Source organism: Macrobrachium rosenbergii, chromosome 9, assembly GCF_040412425.1.
Source record: "Macrobrachium rosenbergii isolate ZJJX-2024 chromosome 9, ASM4041242v1, whole genome shotgun sequence".
NCBI lineage: Eukaryota > Metazoa > Arthropoda > Malacostraca > Decapoda > Palaemonidae > Macrobrachium > Macrobrachium rosenbergii.
In genome coordinates this window covers 43395739-43420738 of record NC_089749.1, presented here as the reverse complement: position 1 = coordinate 43420738, position 25000 = coordinate 43395739, and the positions used below count along the sequence as shown (strand labels likewise).

The 25000-nt window shown below is 36.6% G+C and overlaps 1 protein-coding gene across 1 annotated transcript in view; it reads left to right on the top strand.

Moving 5' to 3' along the window:
• Positions 1–25000, top strand: part of GABA-B-R3 (gamma-aminobutyric acid type B receptor subunit 3) — a 336872-nt gene that overhangs the window by 212981 nt on the left and 98891 nt on the right. Inside the window, 4 exon segments of the mRNA XM_067108995.1 lie at positions 6858–7004; positions 7445–7506; positions 12256–12469; positions 21518–21578. Of these exon segments, the coding sequence (XP_066965096.1) occupies positions 6858–7004; positions 7445–7506; positions 12256–12469; positions 21518–21578 (484 nt within the window).

Below are 25000 nucleotides of genomic sequence, written 5' to 3'. Positions count from 1 at the left end.
CACGTAATCAGATTCCTTTAGTGGAATCTAAAAATCAGTCTGTTAGTGTTGACGTCAGCAGAGGCCTTAAATGGCTAGGGAAAACTAGGGCCTCCAGTGTGTAGATGTCCACCGTACCAAAGACATTTTAAGGCAGCGATTCTCTAACTGGGTGCCGTGGCACCCTGGGGTGCCACAGGCAGTGCTTAGGGGTGCCGCTAGATTGTCATGAATTTTGGCTCGGCTAGATCATCTCGATGAACATTTGTCAAAAAAAAGTTTGCAGAAGTCTTCATATGATTATTATCAGTGTGTCTACTCTAATTATGTTTATCTAATTCTTCTGATATGCTCGGTGTTTGTACAGTATATTTCTGCATGTACGGTGACCTGATTTTGGTTTGAGTATGGGTCATAATGTCATTCATTAAATAAGAAGTAATTCATGCAATACGGTGGGATGGTGAAGACGGGGTGCCGCGGTTATGATTATATTAATTAGGGTGCCATCACAAAAAAAAAAAAAGATTGAGAACCACTGTTTTAAGGTCATTAAACTAAAACCTTTAGTGCTCACGCACCTTTAGTGGCCATGAGGCATATGCCTTTGTGACACCCAAAAACCAGTGGGTATGCCCCATTCTGATCTCTTCCACTGAACTGCCTTTTCTATCATCTTTCGTAATTTACATCGGTGGTCTCTCTCCCTCTCTGACAGCCAAAAGAACTGACTCTTTTCTATCTCATCCATATAAGAAGACGTCCTTTTCTATCATCTTCCTCATTTCCTCATTATCATTTCTTTTCAGGATTGTCTTTCTTCTTTCCGTTAGTATCCCTCTTTCTTCCTGCCTTCTACTTCTCTCTTCTCTACTTGGTTGTTTTTCTTCTTGTTGCTTATGTGCTCATGAAACTAAATCCTCTCTTTATTTCCTAATTCCTGTTTTATGTCTTTCGCATCGACATTTCATTATATATTGCTTCATCAGCATTTCACCTTTTGTTTTCGCTCACACCTTCATTATCACGTTTATTCCGCTGAACCCATTCCGTATTTGTTCTTTTTCTATTTTCTCAACATTATTAAACCTTCCCGTTTTATGTACCCGGATTTTTATCATTTGATTAATATTCTACTTCCTTCATTCATCATCCCCTGATCATTTCCTCTCTCTCTCTCTCTCTCTCTCTCTCTCTCTCTCTCTCTCTCTCTCTCTGTCACACACACACACACACATATTATACAAGCTGTGGTGATATATATATATATATATATATATATATATATATATATATATATATATATATATATATATATATATATAAATTTCTGACTCACATCAGGATCAACCAGGTCTTTCAATTGAAAGGCAGGGCGCTGCCCACTAGGCTATACAAGTCAGTGGGCAGTGCTCTTGCCTTTCAATTGAAAGACCTGGGTCGATCCTGATGTGAGTCAGAAATTTATTTCTGTTCGACACGTAATTGTGTGTTGATTATTTCTATATTGATTATTTATATATATATATATATATATATATATATATATATATATATATATATATATATATATATATATGTATATACAGTATATGTATAATTTATATAATATACATATATATGTGTATGTATGTGTGTGTAGGTATACTGACGTCAGTATAATCGTGACGAAGTGTTTCCAAGTGCAAGGAGCACCAGAAATAACATTCCATCCCGCCACCCTTATTCCCCACTGATCCCCTCGAAAGTTCCTCAAAGAAAATAACCTGACCTCTTTATCAAAGCTAACGACTCCCAATAAGTTCTGTAATTACTACACCCCTCTTCAAAGTGCTCCATCATGGCTTTCCAACCGCAGAAGATGAAAAAGAAAAATAATCACTGAAAGAGTAAAAAAAAAAAAACGAAGATGAAGTAGAATGGGATAAATGACTCAAAAATGGCGAACGAACAGAAGTTCCGACGGGAATATTGCGCGAGGTCCCATATTTCATCTGATTCTTCCTATGGGCCTCTCTCTCTCTCTCTCTCTCTCTCTCTCTCTCTCTCTCTCTCTCTCTCTCTCTCTCTCAGTCATCAATGGTGGCTGTGACAGTCATCCAGTTGTTATTTACGTCTATTATAGCAGTCAGATTAATGAAAAATGATTTTCTTCTCTCTCTCTCTCTCTCTCTCTCTCTCTCTCTCTCTCTCTCTCTCTCTCTCTCTCTCTCTCTCTTAGTTTTCAATGGTGGCTAGATGACAGTCATCCAGTTGTTATTTACGTCTATTGTAGCAGTCAGATTAGTGAAAAATGATTTTCTTCTCTCTCTCTCTCTCTCTCTCTCTCTCTCAGTTTTCAATGGTGGCTAGATGAAAGTCATACAGCCGTCATTTACGTCTATTATAGCAGTCAGATTAGTAAAAATTATTTCTCTCTCTCTCTCTCTCTCTCTCTCTCTCTCTCTCTCTCTCTCTCTCTCTGGGACTTCCTTATTTCGGTGGCCCTGCTCCCCGTCCCCAACCAAATATTCCATCTACTTGAATTCCATTAAAACTGACTTTTCGAGAGAGAGGTGGAAAAAAACCACCGACAAACTCCACTTGGCTGAAGGATTCTTTCTTTCAAACTCCAATTTCTCTGAACTTTTCCTTTCTCTGATTTACTGTATTAAACGTCCGGAAATATCAAATGCGAGCCTTCGTGGTTGTTTTTTTTTTTCATCAACAGTATCAGTTCGTTATATGCTTCTTTGTTTTTTAGACCGTCCATACTTCATTCATTTTTCTTCTTTCCTCTTCATTTTCATCGTTTTTTTTTTCATATCTACTTCCTTTCTTTTTTTTTTTTTTTGTTACTTTCACTGCCAATAGATTTTTCATTTTTTTATTTTGTTATATGGTTTTCTTGTTTACACTATCCATCCATTACTTATTATTCAGTTTTTCCTGTTGGTTTTGTTTATTCTTATTCTTGACTTATACTTTCCCGTCTTTATCCATATTTCCATTTTCTTATATGAATTTCTCATTCTTGGCCATCTTTTGTGTTGTTTTTTGGATTTCTGCAAAATAAGGAAGAGATTTCTTTTTTATCCCTTTTGAGATCCATCAAGAGGTTTGTCTCTCCCGGTGGAGATGGAGTTGCGCGTTCTCTCTCTCTCTCTCTCTCTCTCTCTCTCTCTCTCTCTCTCTCTCTCTCTCTCTCTCTCTCTCTGGCGTACATAGTAAGTATATAAGTATATGTATGTATGTATATATATATATGTGTGTGTGTGTGTGTTTGTGTGACTAGCCCTCCTAATGCACTTGTTAGAACGCTGTTTTCACTAGGGATGGGTCCTAGTTTCGATTCCTGATCTAACTGGAATGGTTCAGGTGCTTTCCATTATTTCCTACTGTTTCTCTGTTGACCCAAGCAATGATTGAAGTACTTGTTCGTTAGGTGACTGTGATGGCCTGTAAAATGGCGAAGAAAAGTACGGGGTTAGGAATTTCATCCTACATGACTTAGGAGGCAGAAAGCTGACACCTTTTGGAGCTGCCTACTTGATGGGGAAAACGGTGAAAGATGATTTTCACATAAATATTTATATATGCTTGTGTATGTATATACATTTAGCATACCTATGAAAACAGAGCATAACATGCTATAAAGGTCTCTCAGATACGCAACAAGTACACTTTAGTAATAAAATCAAACAAAATCCCTTCAGTCTTAATCATGAAAAGTGTAACTGAACTTCCCAGATCCGATAAACCGTTATTTATCTTTATCCTGAACTCATTGAATGACGGTTGTTAATCAATGTAAATTTGGGCAACCAAGAAGCTGATTCCGGTGTTTACAAACAATTATTGTGATGAAGTTCATGTCGAAGAGATTGGTAGATCCATTTCGAAAAGATTGGTGGAACGTGAGCGATCTGTAAGGTGCGACACCGAGAGTGCAGTCATTGCATAAATAGGAGCGATGCCATTGCAGAGTAGTTGTCCGCGCAAAAGGAACATTGTGGATCTGACGCTTGTCATCATTCAAACTTCAATATGACTCAGTCAAGGGGCCCACTGGAAATCCGACTCCATGGACTATTGAATCTGAAGGCCTATCAGTGATCAAGCATCTGTTTCATTGGTTTCTGCCCCAAGAGTAGGCAACCAAGGTGTCAGCTAATGAGGATGGGAGAAGAACGACGAATTGACCCCTCCCGACGAGAAAGTTAATCACCATCTCTAACCCTCAAACCTGTATTTTGTGTCTCAAAACTCGAGTCACCACATTTAACAGCAGTCACTTTTGAAGTAGTGTCATCCGAAATGTATTAATGGTTTTTACGAACATTTAAATTTTTAAATATATATATATATATATATATATATATATATATATATATATATATATATATATATATATATATATATATATATATATATATATATATATATATATATATATATATATATATATATATATATATATATATATATATATATTATATATATACATATATATATATATATATATATATATATATATATATATATATATATATATATATATATATATATATATATATATATATATATATATATATATAATCATGAAGCTAAAATGTTGCTTAATATCAAATTCACGCTACCTCAGGAATATCTCCCATGGAGAATTATCACGGAAGGGGACTTTATAAGTGATAAATGGATTGGTACTGCCGGGTCACGATAAGTGATAAATGGATTGGTACTGCCGGGTCACAAACCCTCGACACAGAACTTATCCAGCAACTCCAGTCGACGTTACCACTGAGCTATCAAGAGAGATATAAGTCAATGCCGAGTCTGATTTTACCCAGCGTAAGTGGGGAAGTTGTACTTAGCCTCGGCATTAACCCACCTCTGCCATGATAGTTCATTGGTATGTTTGGAACACGCAGGTCTTGTCATGAAAATTTTTATCACACCATGATTTATATACAATCATGAAGCTACAAATGTCGCTTAATATCAAATTCACGCTACCTCGGGAATATCTCTGATGGAGAATTATCACGGAAGGGGAATTTATAAGTGATAAATGGATTGGTACTGCCGGGTCACAAACCCTCGACACAGAACTTATCCAGCAACTCCAGTCGACGTTACCACTGAGCTATCAAGAGAGGTATAAGTCAATGCTGAGTCTGCTGTACTGTTTTTACCCATCGTGAGCGGGGAAGTTGTACGTGCCAATGAACTATCATGGTGGAGGTAGGTTAATGCCGAGGCTAAGTACAACTTCCCCGCTCACGACGGGTAAAAACAGTACAGCAGACTCGGCATTGACTTATACCTCTCTTGATAGCTCACATGCCAATGAACTATCATGGCAGAGGTGGGTTAATGCCGAGGCTAAGTACAACTTCCCTGCTCATAATGGGTAAAAACAGTACAGCAGACTCGGCATTGACTTATACCTCTCTTGATAGCTCATTGGTAACGTCGACTGGAGTTGCTGGATAAGCTCTGTGTCGAGGGTTCGTGACCCGGCAGTACCAATCCATTTATCACTTATAAATTCCCCTTCGGTGATAATTCTCCATCGGAGATATTTCCGAGGTAGCGTGAATTTGATATTAAGCGACATTTGTAGCTTCATGATTGTATATAAATCACCGTGTGATAAAAAAAATTTTCATATATATATATATATATATAATTATATATGTATATATATTATTTATATATTATATATGTATATATTATTTATATATTAAATATATACATATATATATATATATATATATATGTGTGTGTGTGTGTGTGTCTGTGTGTGTAGTGTAGCGTAGTGTTTGTGTGTTATATAAGTCATGTAAGATATCTTCGAAAAAAGTCCTCAAATGACAACCCATCCACATGTGCAGTGATTCATCTTGAGAAAATTAATAGAGAGAGAGAGAGAGAGAGAGAGAGAGAGAGAGAGAGAGAGAGAGAGAGAGAGAGAGAGAGAGAGAGAGAGAGATGAGCTAGCCGAGCTCATATCAAATCCACAACACGGAAATAATACCTGTAGGTCTTGACGGCGACCAATTCCGGCGTTTCCTTTCCTCCAAGGAGTTGGATTTTGGAAATCCGAGTAAAAAATTTGGTTTATTCCTTCCCTGGGCGACGAGAGAGAGAGAGAGAGAGAGTGGTGACTAAATATTATGTTTGTACAGCCAGCCAAGAGTGAGGTTTGAAAAAGAACTGCTTTTTTTCAGGGTGTCGAGAACCTTCCTGTTATTATCTGCGGGTCGTCTTGCTACTACTTTATCTTCTTTTTTATTGCATTTTTCAGTCTTCTGTAAAAGAAAACTACTGACATGGCTGTTTGTCTGTCCGTACCGCACTTTTTCTGTCCACCTTCAGGTCTTAAAAACTACTGAGGTTGGAGGGCTGCAAACTGGTATGTTGATTATCCATCCCCCAATCATCAAATGTACCAAATTGCAGCCCTCTAGCCTCAGTAGTTTTTATTTTATTTAAGGTTAAACTTAGCCATGATCGTCTGACACCACTATAGGTGCCAACAACACAGGCCACCACCAGGCCTTGGCTGAGAGTTTCATGGGGCGCGGCTGAGAGTTTCATGGGCCGTCGCTGAGAGTTTCATACAGCATTATACGGTGTACAGAAAACTCGGTTCTGCTCCTTTTCTTATGCTGGTATTTCGTTATTGATTCTGTTGCATTTGGAACGTTTTACGAATAGTCGTAGAACTGTACAATCAAATATTGACTGCTCACGGCTTCATGAACATAAATTAATACGAAACAAAACATGTTTCACTTATAATTTCCCACTTTTAATACTACGACTACTACCACACAACATATTTCCGAGCAAAGGGAAACACTATTCTCATGTTCAGTTCTCCATTCCGCCAGCTAATGGAAACATCAGTCAGCGGTCACCCGACCACCAGGTCAGCCAGTCACCGCAGGCATACCTTACGCTCGGCTGTCAGACGCGAGGTCAACTCGGCTTTGGCCAGCAAGGTCACCAAGCCGAGCAGGTCACATGGCAACGATCTGGTAAGGCTTGTATTTTTATTATTATTATTGCTACTCCTACCATTTTTATCATGTATAAAATGTTAATTGTTGTTGCTCTTTTTTCTTGTAATTGTTGTTACTTATCATGTTTATTTTTATAATTTTCACTGCTGTTAATTTTCCATGTATTGAGTATTATCAGTATTGTTCTTTTCCCTTGTCTAGATTTTTGTTGTTGTTCAGGCACTATCATTATGACGAATATCATTGTTGTTCTCCTCCATGCATTCATTATTATTTCCATGTGTTGACCATTATCATAAAAATAATAATTATTCTTTGCTGATCACGCTATTTTTTTGTATCTGATTAGGATTCGTACCAGTTATAAATTGAACCTTAATGAAAGCAAAGCCGTTATTCCGAATGCCGTACAGTACGTAGGTTGTCGTCCTAAGTTTGTTTCTCTCTTTGAACAGCAACAGTGCAACGGGGGTCACCACCAGTCTGGCAACGCAACTCAGAAACCTACAATGTCTTGGTAAGAAACACTGCACCGATTTTAACAGATAGATTTTTCAGTGATCAAAAAGGGTCTTCTTTTTTTTTATACTGATACTGTCTTCATTTGCAAAGGTGTTTTAATGAACTAACAAAATTTGGTTTTCAAAAGGTTTAGGGTTTTCAGGCTAGAAGTCACTAGCTAATAACTCTGATTTATAAGTATTTTTTTTTACAGACATTAAACACTTTTCAAAGGTTTTTTAAGTAAATCATGATTTGGATGGTTGTTAAGTAAATCTGTCATGAATTGGATGGTTGTTTAGTAAACAAATCTTGATTTGGATGGTTAAGTAAATCAATCATGATTTCCAAAAGTTCTTAAGTAAACAAAACAATAATTTGAAAGGTTTTAAGCAAACAAATTTTGGTTACGAAAGGTTGTTAAGTAATCTAATAATTATTTTGAAATGTTTTCAAGTGATTCCACCTTGGTTTTCAGGTGGCCAAACCATACTCTGATACTGAAAAAGCTATCAAGAGACCCGAAACCTTTTGAAATGTTTGTAAGTGAGCAGACTTTAAAAACAGTAAAATTTCAAAGATATTTCGATTTAGTTTAGCAAAAGGAGGTATAAGTGATCATTGCAGTAAGTTATTAAAGAAACATCCTGCATTTACTTTAGGAAATTTGTGAAAGATTGGCTCTATATATATGTGTGCGTGTGTATGTGTGTGCGTGTGTACTGGTGCATGTGCGCGTGCGTGTATTCATGGAAGTGAAGGTATACGTTGAGTGTGAATGAGAAATGATGCAACTGTTGAGACTTGATTGTTTGCCTAGTGTGTATGGAGGAGGAATAGTTGAAAGGGCGAGACATTTAGGTACAGTGCGAAGGTGTGGTCAAAAGAAAGAGATGAAAGTGAGTGCTTTGAGGTGGTCTGGTTACGCGGAGAGAAAGGAGGGCTGTTGGTGAGTGAATAATAGATTCTATAGTTCGGACGTTTTGGGAGGAAAGATGAAGGGAAGGCTGAGAAAGTGTTGGTTTACTGGCGTGGTGTCTATAGGGGGGGCGGCTGGTTGAGGGTCGACGTGCTGCTAATTGATGTTCCGGGAAGGTACCTGAATTGGTAGTAATGCAGAAGGGTTCCGGGTATGATGTGCGGAGCTGCTCTTCCCAGTGACCACCGTCTTTCACTTCCCCACAGACTGTCCGTTCTTTGGTAGAATTCGACTGGTGTTGACCGAGTCAGTGCGGCTTGAATTTGTATTTAATGTCTCTCCGTTTCATTGATCAGTTTCATGACAGTTAGCACATAACTCAGAATTGCTATCATTATTAAAGGTTTTATTAATAAAATAGAGAGTTATATGGCAAAATAAGTAGAGCACTCCATCCAGTCATGTACACTTAAATGTAGTCACTTCATCAGGATAAACAATCCTCTTGAAACATATGTCCGCGCCAAGTATGGAGGATCACTATAGATATACTGCAGTCTAGGAATAGAAACGTGCTTATCCCTTATTTTGTTCACGCCTTTCAGAATTGAATCAAAATAAAATCTTGACTTTTGTATGTTTTTAAATCAGCGTTACCCAGGAAACGCATTACTGAAATAAGGGTATTGTTATACGGTTGCACTACTGAAACTTATTTTAATGTCGTGTCCCACTCGGTCACGTGCCGCCTGGGGACGCTGCTAGGAGAGCTTTCGTCGACTTCCAAGTGTTGGCTTTGCAATTTATTTAGTCACACCTGTTCCCTTCGAACATGATGCGTCCCTGTACTCATCTTAGTAGAATGAATGTTTTATTGACACATATATAGGTAGAGCAGACAGAGGTAAACATGTTTGCATATACGTCCGACGACCGGTAAGCCAAGTCTGTACTTGGAGGGTTAACCAACCAAAAATCCCAGACATCGTTGGCGATTCAGCCTGTGAGAAACCGCGGTTTAAGGTAGCAGCCTCATCCCTAAAGTATTTGCTGAAAAACAAAAGGATAGCAACTTCTGGCATGCATATAAAAAAGTTTTCCGGCTAGGACGGTTCAAGTTTAGATTAAGTGGAAACTGACTTATTCAAAGGTTTTATTTTTTTAACGGATAAGAAAAACGAAAAAAATGAACCTGAAAACGTATTTGTAACTAAGCTTTTTACCAGTCAGAGCTTTTTACCAGTCAGTGCTTTTTACCAGTCAGAGCTTTTTACCAGTCAGTGCTTCCCATGACTATATGGCCAGGATAGAGTCACTGAGAACCAGTTATAGACGGTAAGGAACTTGCACGACCGTGTGTTCGGCACCCTCGCGTAGCTTTGTGGAAAACCAGCGGAAGAGGCGCGCCGGAAGATTTCTGCTTCAATGTTGAAATTTGCCTGCTGGAAAACCTCAGTAAAGAAAGTTTATTTTCAGTTTGCTGTGCAGGGCTGCGGGTTAGTGGGAGAAACCGTCATCATACACAAACTTGTTTTGAAAATTTTCAGCAGATGGGGGTTATTCTAAATACATCAGTTGAAGGATGGTTGTAGTTCGTGCGTTCGTATGCGCTGACTATAGATTTATTAACTGCTACACCGACAAAAACCAGATTAGTGATGATTTCAGAATAAACTAACACGAATTGGCTTATGAGATGCGTCCCTGCAGTCTCTTTTTGTGACGGGGAAAACAACTATATAACTGAGTAGTCCAAAGACAACTATATACACTGTATATATATATATATATATATATATATATATATATATATATATATATATATATATATATATATATATATATATATATATATATATATATATATATATATATATATATATATATATATATATATATATATATATATATAATTGATATATATATATATATATATATATTATGAATTGAGTGAAGAGTATACATGCGTTCATATTCACTCCTGCCGGAGACTTTAATTGAAGCGAGCACTTAGGCACGTGTAGTTGCAGATAGAGAAATCTAAGGTCGCGGAATTCTGATAACTCAAATGAGGTTCCCTCTCATTTCCAGGTAGGTTTTCATTTAGGTCGTTTGATTGCTTTGTTCGCTGGGTCAAGAGAAGAGAAGAGAAGATAAAGAGGGAATAGAGGAAGGGGAATTAATGAAAGGGGAGCGGAATATGCAAATGAAAATCCAAATAAGTGGATAAGAACAAGTCGATGAAATGGCATATATTCATTTTATGAGTAATTTGGAGGAAGAGACCCGTTCAGTGGAATCTGTGGGTCTGTTTCCTTCTTAGCACATTTTTAATGTAGAACAATCCTCAAAATACTGATCTTAGCCTACAGTAGCTCTTGCTGTCTCTTGGGAGTGTCCATAGGATATGACTCTCTGCCAAGCGACCTCTTGGTTTTATATCTTCCATTGTAGCCCCTGATCTCTTCCAAGGTCCTCGGTCCCTTGTGCACCTCCATGGGGCTCCTCGATAATCCTTTGCCTTCTTTGAATCGGGATTTTTAGTTGTCCTTCTCTCGCGGTCCTTAAGCTACGATGCTTGGTTTGACTTTCTGCGGTTTGACCTCCTGACCAAATCTAATAGGCTTGACTTTTATATAGACATAACTTGTTACTGACGTTGTCCAGGATGCGGAATGTTTCGTCTCCCGTTACTGTGGGAAGCAAGTTAATCAGTGTCCCTTCGAATACTTTTGGTTGTTCATAAACGGAACAAACCTATGTCTTTACGTAATGGGAAAATTATCTAGCGCCTGCTGAAGTATTTTTGCCTTACGTTAAGACCTCAGGTTTGTTAGTTATGAACAATACAAATTGATTTAAAATTTGTCATTTTTTAATTGCCATCACTTTTATATGCTAATTTGCCGGCTTTGAAGTTCATCCTGTGATTTTTATCTAAACAGTTTAACTAGTTCATCATTTCTGTCTTGTATGTTATGTTTGCCGCTCGTGTGCGTGTGTGTGTGTGTGTGTGCTCCTATTTACAGAAAGTTAGGTCGGGGTCCCAGTCTTCCCGAGGTGAGAAAGATCTCACATGGAATGATATTAACCCCGGGCCCTTTCTTCTTTGGTGTCTTTGCTTTCGTTACCTCATATTTGTTCTTAAAATATATTTTGGGTATGAAATGTGAAATTATGTTTATCACTTTTAATTTAGCAGTGGTTTCCTTTACATTCCTTACCTTTCATATAGAATTTTTACCTTCATTCCATTTCTTTTCTTTCTTATAACAGAAAATTTCTTTCACTTTCTTATTACATTGTTCTATGAACCATTTTTGGTATGGTATGCAAGTTTCATGAAACTCATTTTTGCGTGTTTAACTTCGTCCTCCATGCATTTTCGATGGCATAGCTATCAAAAACAAGCCTACAAGCCTCACGTGGTGCTCTGTATTCATTACTAAAGGGTCTTTGCAGTGACCATTCGGCTCCTAACTGTACACACTTTTTAGGTTTTTTTTATTTTTGTACTTTACTTCCATTCCTGCTTCCTTTCTTATTTTACACTGTCCAACCTCTCCAACTACTACTTAATAGTTGTGGTGCTTTCTTCCAGTTCCACCTTTAGAGCCATGTACTTCATCTCCTATATGTTATGGATCTCTATCTTGCTGTCCAACCACTCCAATTCCCATTATTTTCGCTTCTTAAGCGCCGAATGGCAGCAGGTGCCCCACTGATTGGCTTGACGGCCTAAATTTCTTAACATAATGATCTGTCTCTGTATGCCCCGTGCATTTGTGCCTAAAGTTATTGTGCAAAGTAGTAATGAAATATCATTCATTGTTTTCATCCACCCAGGATACTTGGAAGGTTAGAGAAACTCCGCAAGAAACAAGTGTTACCACAGAGTGAACAGCTTCAGGAACAGCAACAGCAGCAATCGCTACAGCAACCGTCAGAGTCGCCACACCGCCCAGGCGAGTTCAGCCTGACCAGCTTCGATTACTCGCGAGACGACATGGCGGACAAGATTCTCGAGACGATGCAGAGACTCAGATTTCGCGGGGTGTCGGTGAGTTTGTGTGTCCTCTTGTCAGTTAGTCTGTCTGGTCAGTTAGTCTGTGTGTTGGCTAGTTTCCCCGTCTTAGTTGATTCGCTGTCCTTTTTGGGTGGGTGACGGATTGCCCTCTTTCTGTCTGAGAGGCAGTCAGTGTCCATGTTTTCTTGGCTGTTCGTCTGGACAGCATCATGTCTCTTTCTTTGTCTGGAAGTTACTCTGTCTATATCCACTTTTTTTTTTTTATTTACGTCTTTCCTGCAGTAAGTCTCTGTATGCCTGTAACTGTATCCGTTTATAGCCTTATTCATCCGTGATCTTGTAAACAGAACTATTGATGATTTTTTTATATGTTATATAATTTACCTCCCATGACCTTTCCTGTTTTGGTAAGCCTCGGCAAAGGGAAAACCAATTTCGCCGACTGTGATTAAAGATATGAGCACCCGCCACTTATGTTTTCCATGTTGTTATTTACATATATATATATATATATATATATATATATATATATATATATATATATATATATATATATATATATATATATATATATATATTATTATATATGTGTGTGTGTGTCTGTGTGCTTGCGCGCGTGGGTGTTTACTGATGTGTATTGACTAGCAAAGTATTTATGTATATTAATTCCATCTGTATTTTGCAATAGTTTGCCAGCGCCAGATTATTCTGTTTCATGAGACATCGTTAAGATTAATTAGGGTCCCTTTCTTCCCCAGAGTCAACGATATCCCGATCAGGGTTCGCGTTATGAAACGGGTGACGAATTTTGACATTCAGTAATTTTTTTCATTCGTTTTTTAAAAGATGGTGACGCCAGAAAGAGTTTCTTATGAGATTCATTTTAAATTCGAGAATGATGACTGATTTGAAAATCACCTTCTTATAAGTCAAGAAAAATTTTCTTAAAGTACCATAGTTCCAATGTTCCTTCAAGTAATAGTAAATAGAGCGTAATGTCAAGAGGGGGAGGGGGTGCGTATATGTACTTTCCTTAGACCTTAAAAATGTAAAACAAAAAATTACATTCCCATGTCTCCTAAAATCTAGCCTCCTAGGGTCAGTTCCTACGACATCTTTGGTCAAAGATTCGTGAAAATCGTTCACAACAAATAAGTAAACAAATTGAACCAAAATATGACTCCCTTCGGGGAGGGGATTAATAAGTGGAGAGTAATGTGGAAGTGAGCATCAGAATAATTGCGTAACTCATTTTGTGCTTGTAATCTCCCCAAAAATAACTAAAAAAAAAAAAAGGTTTATCAATTGGGCCGAGTACAGAGGGGCACACTATGCTTCTGGAGAACGGCCTGAGCCGTCATGAGGCCGGTTTGGTCTGAACCAAATACCACCGACCCATTCAGAAATGAATGTGAAGGAATATCAATAAAACAAAGAAGCTAATCATGGAAACATTGAAAATATGATAATATTAAAGTTCCTCACTGATGACGCTCACAAGCACAGCCTTGCACATCTCACCATTCTGGCCTATTACCAGCTTAGTCAAATCCTGCCATCCATCGAGGCTGACGTATCCCCAGCCAAAATTTTATTAAATAGAACGATTGCCTCAGGTCAAGTGGTAGAAACCGGTAGAAGTAATTTGAAATAAAATTAAGTACCAGAATAACTATAACCCCAGTCAAATAGATTTATAAAAATGAGATCAGATTGCATAAACAACTAGTGAAATCGCCTCTAAAGAAGAGTTTCGTTTGCTCAAGGGATGACGTAACGATTAGAATAGGGAAACCCTCAGGAAGCGACTTGTGAAGGGTCCCGAGGGGAAATTGGATCAGGGAAAAGCCTAACAGGTAACCTTTCCACTCATTTTGCCGGTAAGGGAACGGGTTCGGGTGCTGATAAAGGGCGAGTCTAGCGGTGAAGTAATTGGCTTGAAGTGAGGTGAAAAAAGAGAGAGAGAGAGAGAGAGAGAGAGAGAGAGAGAGAGAGAGAGAGAGAGCAAAAGCGAATAGGGAAACGAGAGTAACGTCGTATATTGTTGAATGCCCGAACTCTTAGTGTAAGTAGAAAGCAGGTAACGATTCACTATGGCGGAAAAGGAACTGAACAAAGAAGCACAAAGACATCGAAATACATCTCTCTCTCTCTCTCTCTCTCTCTCTCTCTCTCTCTCTCTCTCTCTCTCTCTCTCTCTCTCTCTCACACACACACACACACACACACACGGATGCACGATCTTTTTCAAAATAATATTGGTCCTTACACCTTCTGCATATTGCTATAAAATTACCTTCTTTTGAATGCTGAGAGCATTTCAAATGGGAAAATGAATCCAGATTGTAATATAAATAGATACATGTACATACAAACACACACGTACAGTATATATGTATACATATATATATATATATATATATATATATATATATATATATATATATATATATATATATATATATATATATATATATATATGTAGTGTGTGTGTGTGTGTGTGTGCCCGCAAGATTTTATCTTTGGAAGAAAGAGTGAATAGCATGCTTTACCCGTACAATATGAGTGATGAAATAAATAAGCTTCGCACAACTAGAATATGATTCCTTCGGTATAAATAATTCTGGAGGTTGACTAATCAAGTCTTCATTATTTTTAATATTATTCACAAAGTACGCACGTTGACTGAATAATTTCAGTTTACTGACAGTTAAACCCAAGTCCATACGCTTGTCTGTTTGAGGAAATAACAGCCACATGAAACTTCTGCACAGAATTTCGTGATAAGGGGGACCTGATGGATGGTGCTTAATGATTTCATGCATATACTCGCAGTCCATCGACACTTTTAGAGAATATCCCAGAATAAATTGTCACATTGCCAATGAAACTTGGAAGAGAATAAATTATTGTTATGTAAAGTTTACCCAGGTCTTCGATATTAGTTTGGTTAAGGTTTTGTGTATGGGAAAGCACCGTTGGAAACGACTTTAACTTTTCATCTTTTTTTATTTGTTTGTAAAGTGCAGGTAGAGGAGACAACTCGAAATAAAGAAGCAGGTGTAAAGTAAGATAACGATGAATCTGTAGTCAGCGTCTACAGGCTCTGACAAATTAACTTTCGGGAAAGGGATATGATGGCAAAAACCGGTCAGAAGAGGCGATGGGATGGATTCGAACCACACGTATTTCTGTGGAAGTACCAATCGGCAAATGAGTAATCTATATATATAAAAGCAATCTGGTCTCTTCCCAATTTTATTGGCAAGATGACAATTCATCCTGGAATATACTATCAAGAGACTCGCGATGGATTGCAGGTCTTAGGCCTACGGGACCCTTCTCATCTGGGGGGCTTCGACTCTCTCTCTCTACCCGAAATATATTTTGCCTGTAAATCCAAGCATATATATATATATATATATATATATATATATATATATATATATATATATATATATATATATACATGTGTGTGTATACATTGCACATTTGTTCTACTCACCATGTAAAAATGAAGGTTAACTGCTAAATTTCACACACATTTACAAGTATTACGTAAAGCCTACAGAATAAAACTGAACTGAGTAATTAGTATGGGTTATACTTTTTAATGTAATATACTAAATAAGTAATAGCTGTTACTGAAATAAATTGCAATGGTTGAATGGACCAGATTTAGCTCACGATCTGCCAGTGGAATAGCTACATTGCCTACTCTGCCCGAAAAATTTGTGTTCGCCCAAATCTTGGGGGCCTGCACCCTCCCAGCCCCCCTGGCTCGTACGCCTGTGTTGCAGGTATATACGTGAAAGAATCAACCCCCCGACTCACACACACACACACACAAAAAAAAAATGTACACGCGCTTAATCTAGTCATTGCCTCATCAGACTACATAATAATAATAATAATAATAATAATAATAATAATAATAATAATAATAATAATAATAATAATAATAATGAAGATATGACTTGCAGTCTCCAGAATTAAGTTCAGCGACAAGGTATCGTACAATTACGCCTGGGAGAAGCTGAATTGGATTTTTATCAGACATGTTGCATGCGTAGAGTAGTTAAGCCTACTCTTCACCCTTCATCTCAAGCAGCGTGAGAAACGTATGATTTCCCAAGATCCAGATCTTGCACACAACAGACAAACACACGCATATATATATATAGTATATATATATATATATATATATATATATATATATATATATATATATATATATATATATATATATTTCGTTGACACTAGGAAAATTAAAGACTGCTTGTAAATCCTGGCAGGTTTCGGACCTATTTTTAATCTATTATCGAACGAGTGATACATAGTGGCTGAAATTCACAACATATATGGTAAGGGAGCAGTATAAATAAACATAAAGACCGTTGGAAGCCAAAACTCTACACCTGACAGGTGCCAGGGGATGAAGCAGTACTGGCTTTTGTGGTTGAGGTCAGCTCCTTCACTTAACTGTGTTTATCCTTTTCTCACAGATCTACCATGGTCCTTAAAATTTATACATTTTACGTATTTATTTTGAAAATATGGGTCAAGTTTATACATGCCTTACTTATATTCAATTTCTTACAACAGTTTGCTGTTATGAAACTAGATTCAGTTATGTCTCTTTCGTACTGGTACTGAGAAACATAAATCGTGTGTCAGAGTGAGTGATTATAATTTCATATATATATATATATATATATATATATATATATATATATATATATATATATATATATATATATATATATATATATATATATATATATATATATAATATATTATATATATAATGTGTGTGTGTGTATAAATCTTCACACGCAAGGGAAGCCTTAATCCGTTGTGGCAATTTTCCACGGGTGCACAATTCTTTTCAAAATAATAATTGGTCTTTACCCTTCTGCAACTTGCCATAAAATCACCTTTCTGTGAATGTAAAGAATATTTCTCACAGGAAATAAATTGAGTTTGAAAATGCACACACATACACGTATATACATATACATATATTTATATATATATATAGAATTTTGCTATATATATATATATATATATATATATATATATATATATTTAGAATTTTGCTGGTCGTTTATATACATACATACATATATATATATATATATATATATATATATATATATATATATATATATATATATATATGTTTGCTGGTCGTTTTTCACCAAATACGTGTGTAATTGTGATTGTGATGACCACAGTGCCCTCATTACTTCTCAGTTTCTTCACACTTTTAAGATACACTAGCCACCAGAAAGCCTAACATCCATATGAAGATCTAAATGAAGAAATTCTGACTTGGATAGCAGGGTTCGAACCCCCATTTGGTTTCGTGTTCGCATCCTGCCACGGACATATTCTTTCCATTGGCTCTTAGGTTTTATAGTGAGAAGTGTACCCAAAAAGTAATAGGAAATCGAGAAGTTAAAAGTGCATTGTAGTTATTACATTTATGTGTGTGTGTGTATCAATCTACTGGTCACTTTTACCAGATACATATATTGAAATAGCCACAATGCCCTCTTAACTACTCGAATTCTGTGGACGTCAAGCTACTTCAGTTTCTTGCACTTGATCTTACGGCTTTGTAGTGACAAGCATATCCAAAAAGCCCTCTTAACTTTAAGAGAGCATTGTGCGGACGTATATATATATATATATATATATATATATATATATATATATATATATATATATATATATATATATAAAAAAGCATAATATATATGTATGTATGTATATATATATATTGTATACATACATACATATATATATATATATATATATATATATATATACATATATATATATATATATATATATATATATATATATATATATATATATATATATATATACATACATATATATATATGTATGTATACCCATAAATGTATATGTGTGTATGTATGTATGCATGTACGTAAATATATGTATGTACAAACTTGATTAATTTTCCCATTTTAAATGTTCCCTATATTCGAAGGGAAGGTTATTTAGAGCAATTTGCAGAGAGTATAACTACAAAATAATGTTTTGAAAAGGATTGTGCACCCTTGAAAAATTGCAACAGACCAAGGCTTCCCTTTCATACGAAGAGAAGATTAATTCTGTATGTTGGCTGTGTATGTGCGTGTGTGAGTGTGTATGTGTATGAGAGAGAGACTGTGTCTTTTTTTGTTTAGTTCCTTTTCCGCCACAGCTGAATCGTCCCGTTTTAAACGATAATAGATAGCTCACAGCCACATACTGGTAATTGAAGGAAAAACATCATCTATTTCCATAGCTCCTTTCTTTTTGTTGTTTTCATAACGCCTGGATAGGCAAGTATGGACATCAAGTTGCTAAAGCCATCAGCCTCTACAGTAAAAAGATGATCGATGGTTTTAGAAACCTAATGCCTTCACCTGCTTATCCAGGCGACATAGGAATAACAAAAAGAAAATGAGGATGGGGGTAGTACAGTAGTAGGGCCCGATCCCAAAGAAACGGCAGACCTGGAAAGATATCAAATTCCAGGATTTAGGAATCATGAGATGAGGAAGTAGGGATTACGTTCAGTTGAGTGGCGTCCCAACAAAACTGGTTATCAGTGCTGGGAGAAGGGAAAATATTCTTAAAGCATGACAGTAGGAGGGGGAGAAACTGTTGCCAAAACGAGTAACAGTGATGTAAAGTAGAAAACAAAAGCATGGTCGTTATATGAAGGGGAGAGAATATGTGGAGCTGATGCAGGTGTGGCAGGTTACTGTGTTATTAATTTTCTGCCACTGAGATATATTCGTTGCGGTACAGTTTTATACTGAGGCGGCCCTAAGTTATTGTTATAGTATGCCCCGTGTATCATTTCATAATCTTAAATTACCTCTAATTTATAATTCTATCATACTTTAGGCACTGATGTATGTCGTTGATTCAACTTTAATTCATGATAGTTTTATGCCCAATATACAATTCTAAATGGATGAATGAGTAAATATTTTATATTTTTATATCAGTATAATTTCTTAATAATAATTGCGTATCCAGACTACTTATTTGAATTGTTAAATCAGTCATTAATTGTGATAGTTTCATACTCTCCTTATTACTTTATGCTATTGAAGCAAACTTACTTTATGAAATAGCTGTTTAAACTCAGTATATCATTTGATATTGCTGAATCAGCTTTACTTTATGATAATTGTAAAAAAGCTGTTTAAACTTAGTGTATCAGTATGACTGAATCAGTTGAACTTTATGATAATTGTAAAAAAGCTGATTAAACTTAGTGTATCAGTATGACTGAATCAGTTGAACTTTATGATAATTGTAAAAAGCTGATTAAACTTAATCAGTATGACTGAATCAGTTGAACTTTAATAATTGTAAAAAGCTGATTAAACTTAGTGTATCAGTATGACTGAATCAGTTGTACTTTATGATAATTGTAAAAAAGCTGTTTAAACTTAGTGTATCAGTATGACTGAATCAGTTGAACTTTATGATAATTGTAAAAAAGCTGATTAAACTTAGTGTATCAGTATGACTGAATCAGTTGTACTTTATGATAATTGTAAAAAAGCTGTTTAAACTTAGTGTATCAGTATGACTGAATCAGTTGTACTTTATGATAATTGTAAAAAAGCTGTTTAAACTTAGTGTATCAGTATGACTGAATCAGTTGAACTTTATGATAATTGTAAAAAGCTGATTAAACTTAGTGTATCAGTATGACTGAATCAGTTGTACTTTATGATAATTGTAAAAAAACTTAGTGTATCAAACTTCAGTTGTACTTTATGATAATTGTAAAAAGCTGTTTTAAACTTAGTGTATCAGTAACTGAATCAGTTGAACTTTATGATAATTGTAAAAAGCTGATTAAACTTAGTGTATCAGTATGACTGAATCAGTTGTACTTTATGATAATTGTAAAAAAGCTGTTTAAACTTAGTGTATCAGTATGACTGAATCAGTTGAACTTTATGATAATTGTAAAAAAGCTGATTAAACTTAGTGTATCAGTATGACTGAATCAGTTGAACTTTATGATAATTGTAAAAAAGCTGTTTAAACTTAGTGTATCAGTATGACTGAATCAGTTGTACTTTATGATAATTGTAAAAAAGCTGTTTAAACTTAGCGTATCAATGTGACTGAATCAGTTTTACTTTATGATAACTAAAAAAGCTGTGTAAACTCAGTGTATCATTTTATATGACTGAATTAATCTAACTTTATGATAATTGTAAACCCAGAGTCGCATGCTATGATGCTACATAGGGCTATATTATGACACTCAACTTCAGACGAATAGGATTGCTGGTCTAACAACTCAGCAGGTGCCATGCTTAGCGGTTGAAGTGATCGAGTAACAACATTAACTCATCGGCCATTGAAGCTCGAGCCACTACTGTACTACTATATACAGTATATAAAATAAACTAGAGAGTCCCGCCAGTCACTGCTGACGCATGGGTTATCGTTAGAGAGAAATGGTTTCTTACGATAGTTTCAGAGCCATAAAACACCGCGATAAAGACTAGCAAGAGACTCTAAACCTCTCGTATCGCGTCTTCTCAGACTCTGCGTCATCCGTTGCCTTTCAAACGGGCTTTGATTGATTGCTGTTCTTGTTATTGTTTTGCTGTTGCTGTTCAGTGTGCTTGTCGTTATTTATGATTATGAAAGTAATTAGCTCTCTCTTAACTGGTTAAAATTTTTATGTAGGATTTTAATTTCATGCTTATTTTTTAAAATTTCTTACTGGCATTTCACGCACCCACCCACCCACCCACACACACACACACACACACACATATATATATATATATACACATATATATATATATATATATATATATATATATATATATATATATATATATATATATATATATATATGTGTGTGTGTGTGTGTGTGTGTGTATGTACAGATGCTTTCCTACATAATTTATTATGTAATTAATTATGGCATTTCCCTGAAATCATTTTATTCCCAAACAATGCTCCCTCTACCGGCGGTACACATCTCTTAATTGCCTTGTCTTTCCCCCCAAACAGGGACCAATATCCTTCGACTGCCCTGACCGAGTTGGCGTGACGGCCTTCTACCAGATTCAAGGTAAGTCCTCTCATTCTTTTATCGTCCACTCCTTCATTTATGATGTTATTCCATCCGCCACATCCAAACCCGCTGCCGGATACGCATAGATCCTCTACAAAATGCCCCCTCAAAAAAAAAAAATAAATAAATAAAAAAAACTGTGGAATCGGACTCCGCCATGACGGAACACTTCAGCAAATTAGTTTCTGGTGGGCGATATGAGGCGTAAAGATGACTCTTTACGACCCTCCTGGAGGCACGAGCTGCCGGGAAGGCCTGGAGTCAGGGGGAAAAATGGGACGTTGGATGAAGAAGGAACAGGGTGAGATGAGGGAGATAATTTCGTGGGAGAGGGGAGGGGGTTGATGATGAAGGCCCCAGATTTTGCTTATATGAAGTGGCCCTAAGCCTATGAAAATGATGGGGACTCCTTTTTGACTGACATCTCTCAGAAATAATGGAGATATTGTGGGATTTATAACATTTGATTAGACATCGATTTGGTAGCGGAATTCGTCTAGTTTTTTTTTTTTATTTTATTTCTACTGACTTATGTGTGTCAGTATTTCAATCTACTATTTACTGTTCACGTTCACCAGATATGTATATAAATACCAATAACCATCACGTAATGAACTCCAGGCTTCTCGATTTGCTGGTGTAACGCCGGCTGGACAAATCGAACAATCTATGAACACACTCGATTTCCTAAATATTATTGAATAAGCTATCCGCTGGAAACATTGAGTCCTAATCTGCCAAGAATATTCGGAAGCCTCCCTTGAGCCCAGGGATCGAACCAGGGTTAGGAGGAATAGCGATCCGCGGAGGATGACATCAGTACAAGGTTTATTCGAAATGAATCCTTCGCATGCACTTACTCTCTTCATGGGCGACAGGACCCGGGTCGGGATTCGAATCCAGTCGAGAACAGAGAAGTAAGTAGAGTAACGAGACTTTCCGTTAAAGACCCCTCTCTCCGTTGGCTGAAGCCATGAATTAAGTATTCAGTCATTAGTCAGCTACAGTTGGTCGAAACCAGGATGGTGATTTCATGGTGATTGCATATTCACCTCGAAATACAGCTAAAAAAAAGGAGGGGCACATCTAATTTACAGCCACGGTTCCAGGGGTAAAGGTGCGCCGGTGATATGTATAGCGAGATAATTTACGTGTCCGTTTCACCGTTGATATGCATTAGTGCTAGCCACAATGACTTCACCTCTCGATTCCACCACACCTTTTGGATGCACCTTCAGTCCAAATGGGTAATGAATGAAGAAACTCTTTCCTTCCAAGTTTTTTTTGTATTTATTTCCTGTCAGGACCTGAGGCGCCTGGTGATAGGTATATCGAAAAGGCGTGAGGGAATCAAGACGAGGTCATTTCACTATAAACAGAGTATCTGGCCTCGAGGAAAGTGAAACAACGAACTGCAATGTCTTCTGTCTTGTTTACTCGGAAGCTTCTTGCCTCAGAGTGAAACGGCAATAAATTTAGCACTCCGTTCTTTCACTTTCCTGAAGGCTGAATACTTTGTTTGCATGATACACACACACACACGCATATATATATATATATATATATATATATATATATATATATATATATATATATATATATATATATATATATATATATATATATATATATAATCAGTAAGCTACAAGCGTCCTTTAATATCCAATTCGCTCTACCTCGGAAATAATACATTTTCATATATGTTACTGAAGGGGAATTTTTTAGTTGATAATAATTTCGTCGTCCCGTGGGCTCGAACCAGCGAAGGACAAGAACTCAGGACTACAGTGGACGCATTAACCCACACGGCCAGGAAGTGAGGTATAAGTGGATATCGGCTCCCATATACAAATCCCCCGTCGAACTCAGGTGTTTGAATTTATAGATGATATCCACCCACCTCTGCCATGTATACCGTGTAGTGCGTTTGTTGCACACAGCCATATTATGACTTTTTTATCACATCACCGTGATTTATATACAATCAGTAAGCTACAAACGTCCTTTAATATCCAATTCGCTCTACCTCGGAAATAATATATTTGCTGGCCGTGTGGGTTAATGCGTCCACTGTAGTCCTGAGTTCTTGTCCTTCGCTGGTTCGAACCCACGGGACGAAGAACTTATTATCAACTAAAAAATTCCCTTCGGTAACATATATGAAAATATATTATTTCCGAGGTAGAGCGAATTGATATTAAAGGACGTTTATAGCTTACTGATTGTATATGAATCATGGTAACGTGATAAAAGTCATATATATATATATATATATATATATATATATATATATATATATATATATATATATATATATATATATATATATATAAATATCATACATATACATACACACACACACACACACACACACACACACATATATATATATATATATATATATATATATATATATATATATATATATATATATATATATATATATGTATGTATGTATGTATAGATAGATAGATAGATAGATAGACAAACAGGTTCTTTTCACATTCGAACAAACTCTTGTCCCATTTCACAGGAATTACAGTTCCTAATGAATTCGTAACAGTTCGCCTTCATTAGGAAAAGTGGAAAAAACGTTATAAATAAAGTCAGTATTACAGAGTAGAATTAAGCAAGAAACATTTTATTCAAACGAACTGGAAACAAAATATGAAGGGCCTGCATGTTTTCGCCAGAATGGGTGTTCCCTGAGAAAAAATAAGACATGGGCTACTGCCATCTACCTTCCCTATTGCTTAACTCTGGATGAGCGTCTTACTTGGAAATATTATATGGCATGAAGCACTTGCAGAAAGCTTTTGACACTCCCCAGGAATAACGCAGTGATGTAAAAAGGTTTTTAATCCAAAAATTAACTCCAGTTACCCAGTTGGCCTGACTGTAAATGGTAATTTTTTTTTATTTCAAAACCTTGTATTGAAAGTCAACATTTATTTAAGGAAAAATAATCTCCTGCGTGACACAATTCAAATATTCCTCTCACCTTTCCATAGTGCGGTCTTTCTCAATATAATTTTCCTCCTTCGGTTTCTTCAGGACAGAAAATGACAATATACAAAATATGATAAAAAGATTATGGAAAAGAGACAAAGGCAAAATGTAGGGCAAGAAAGAGCAGCCTCCCTTTAAGAATGACGCTCCACCACTTGCGTTCTTTAACCCAATAAGTCCCGAAGTAACTTTGCGTAAGGCGCCAGCTCGAAGGACCTCGAGCGTACTGTGTCAAGAAACCTGCGTCTAGTGATGAGGCGTGAGTGGTGGGGGTGGAGGGGGTGTAACGAGGGAGGGGAAGGAGGGAGGGATACCAAGAGCAAAGGCCGGGAAAGAGCATCGGGACTACGCGGAGGGTGTCAGTACACCTAAGGGGATGAAAGTATGGCCACGGGAAGTGTGAGTGGATA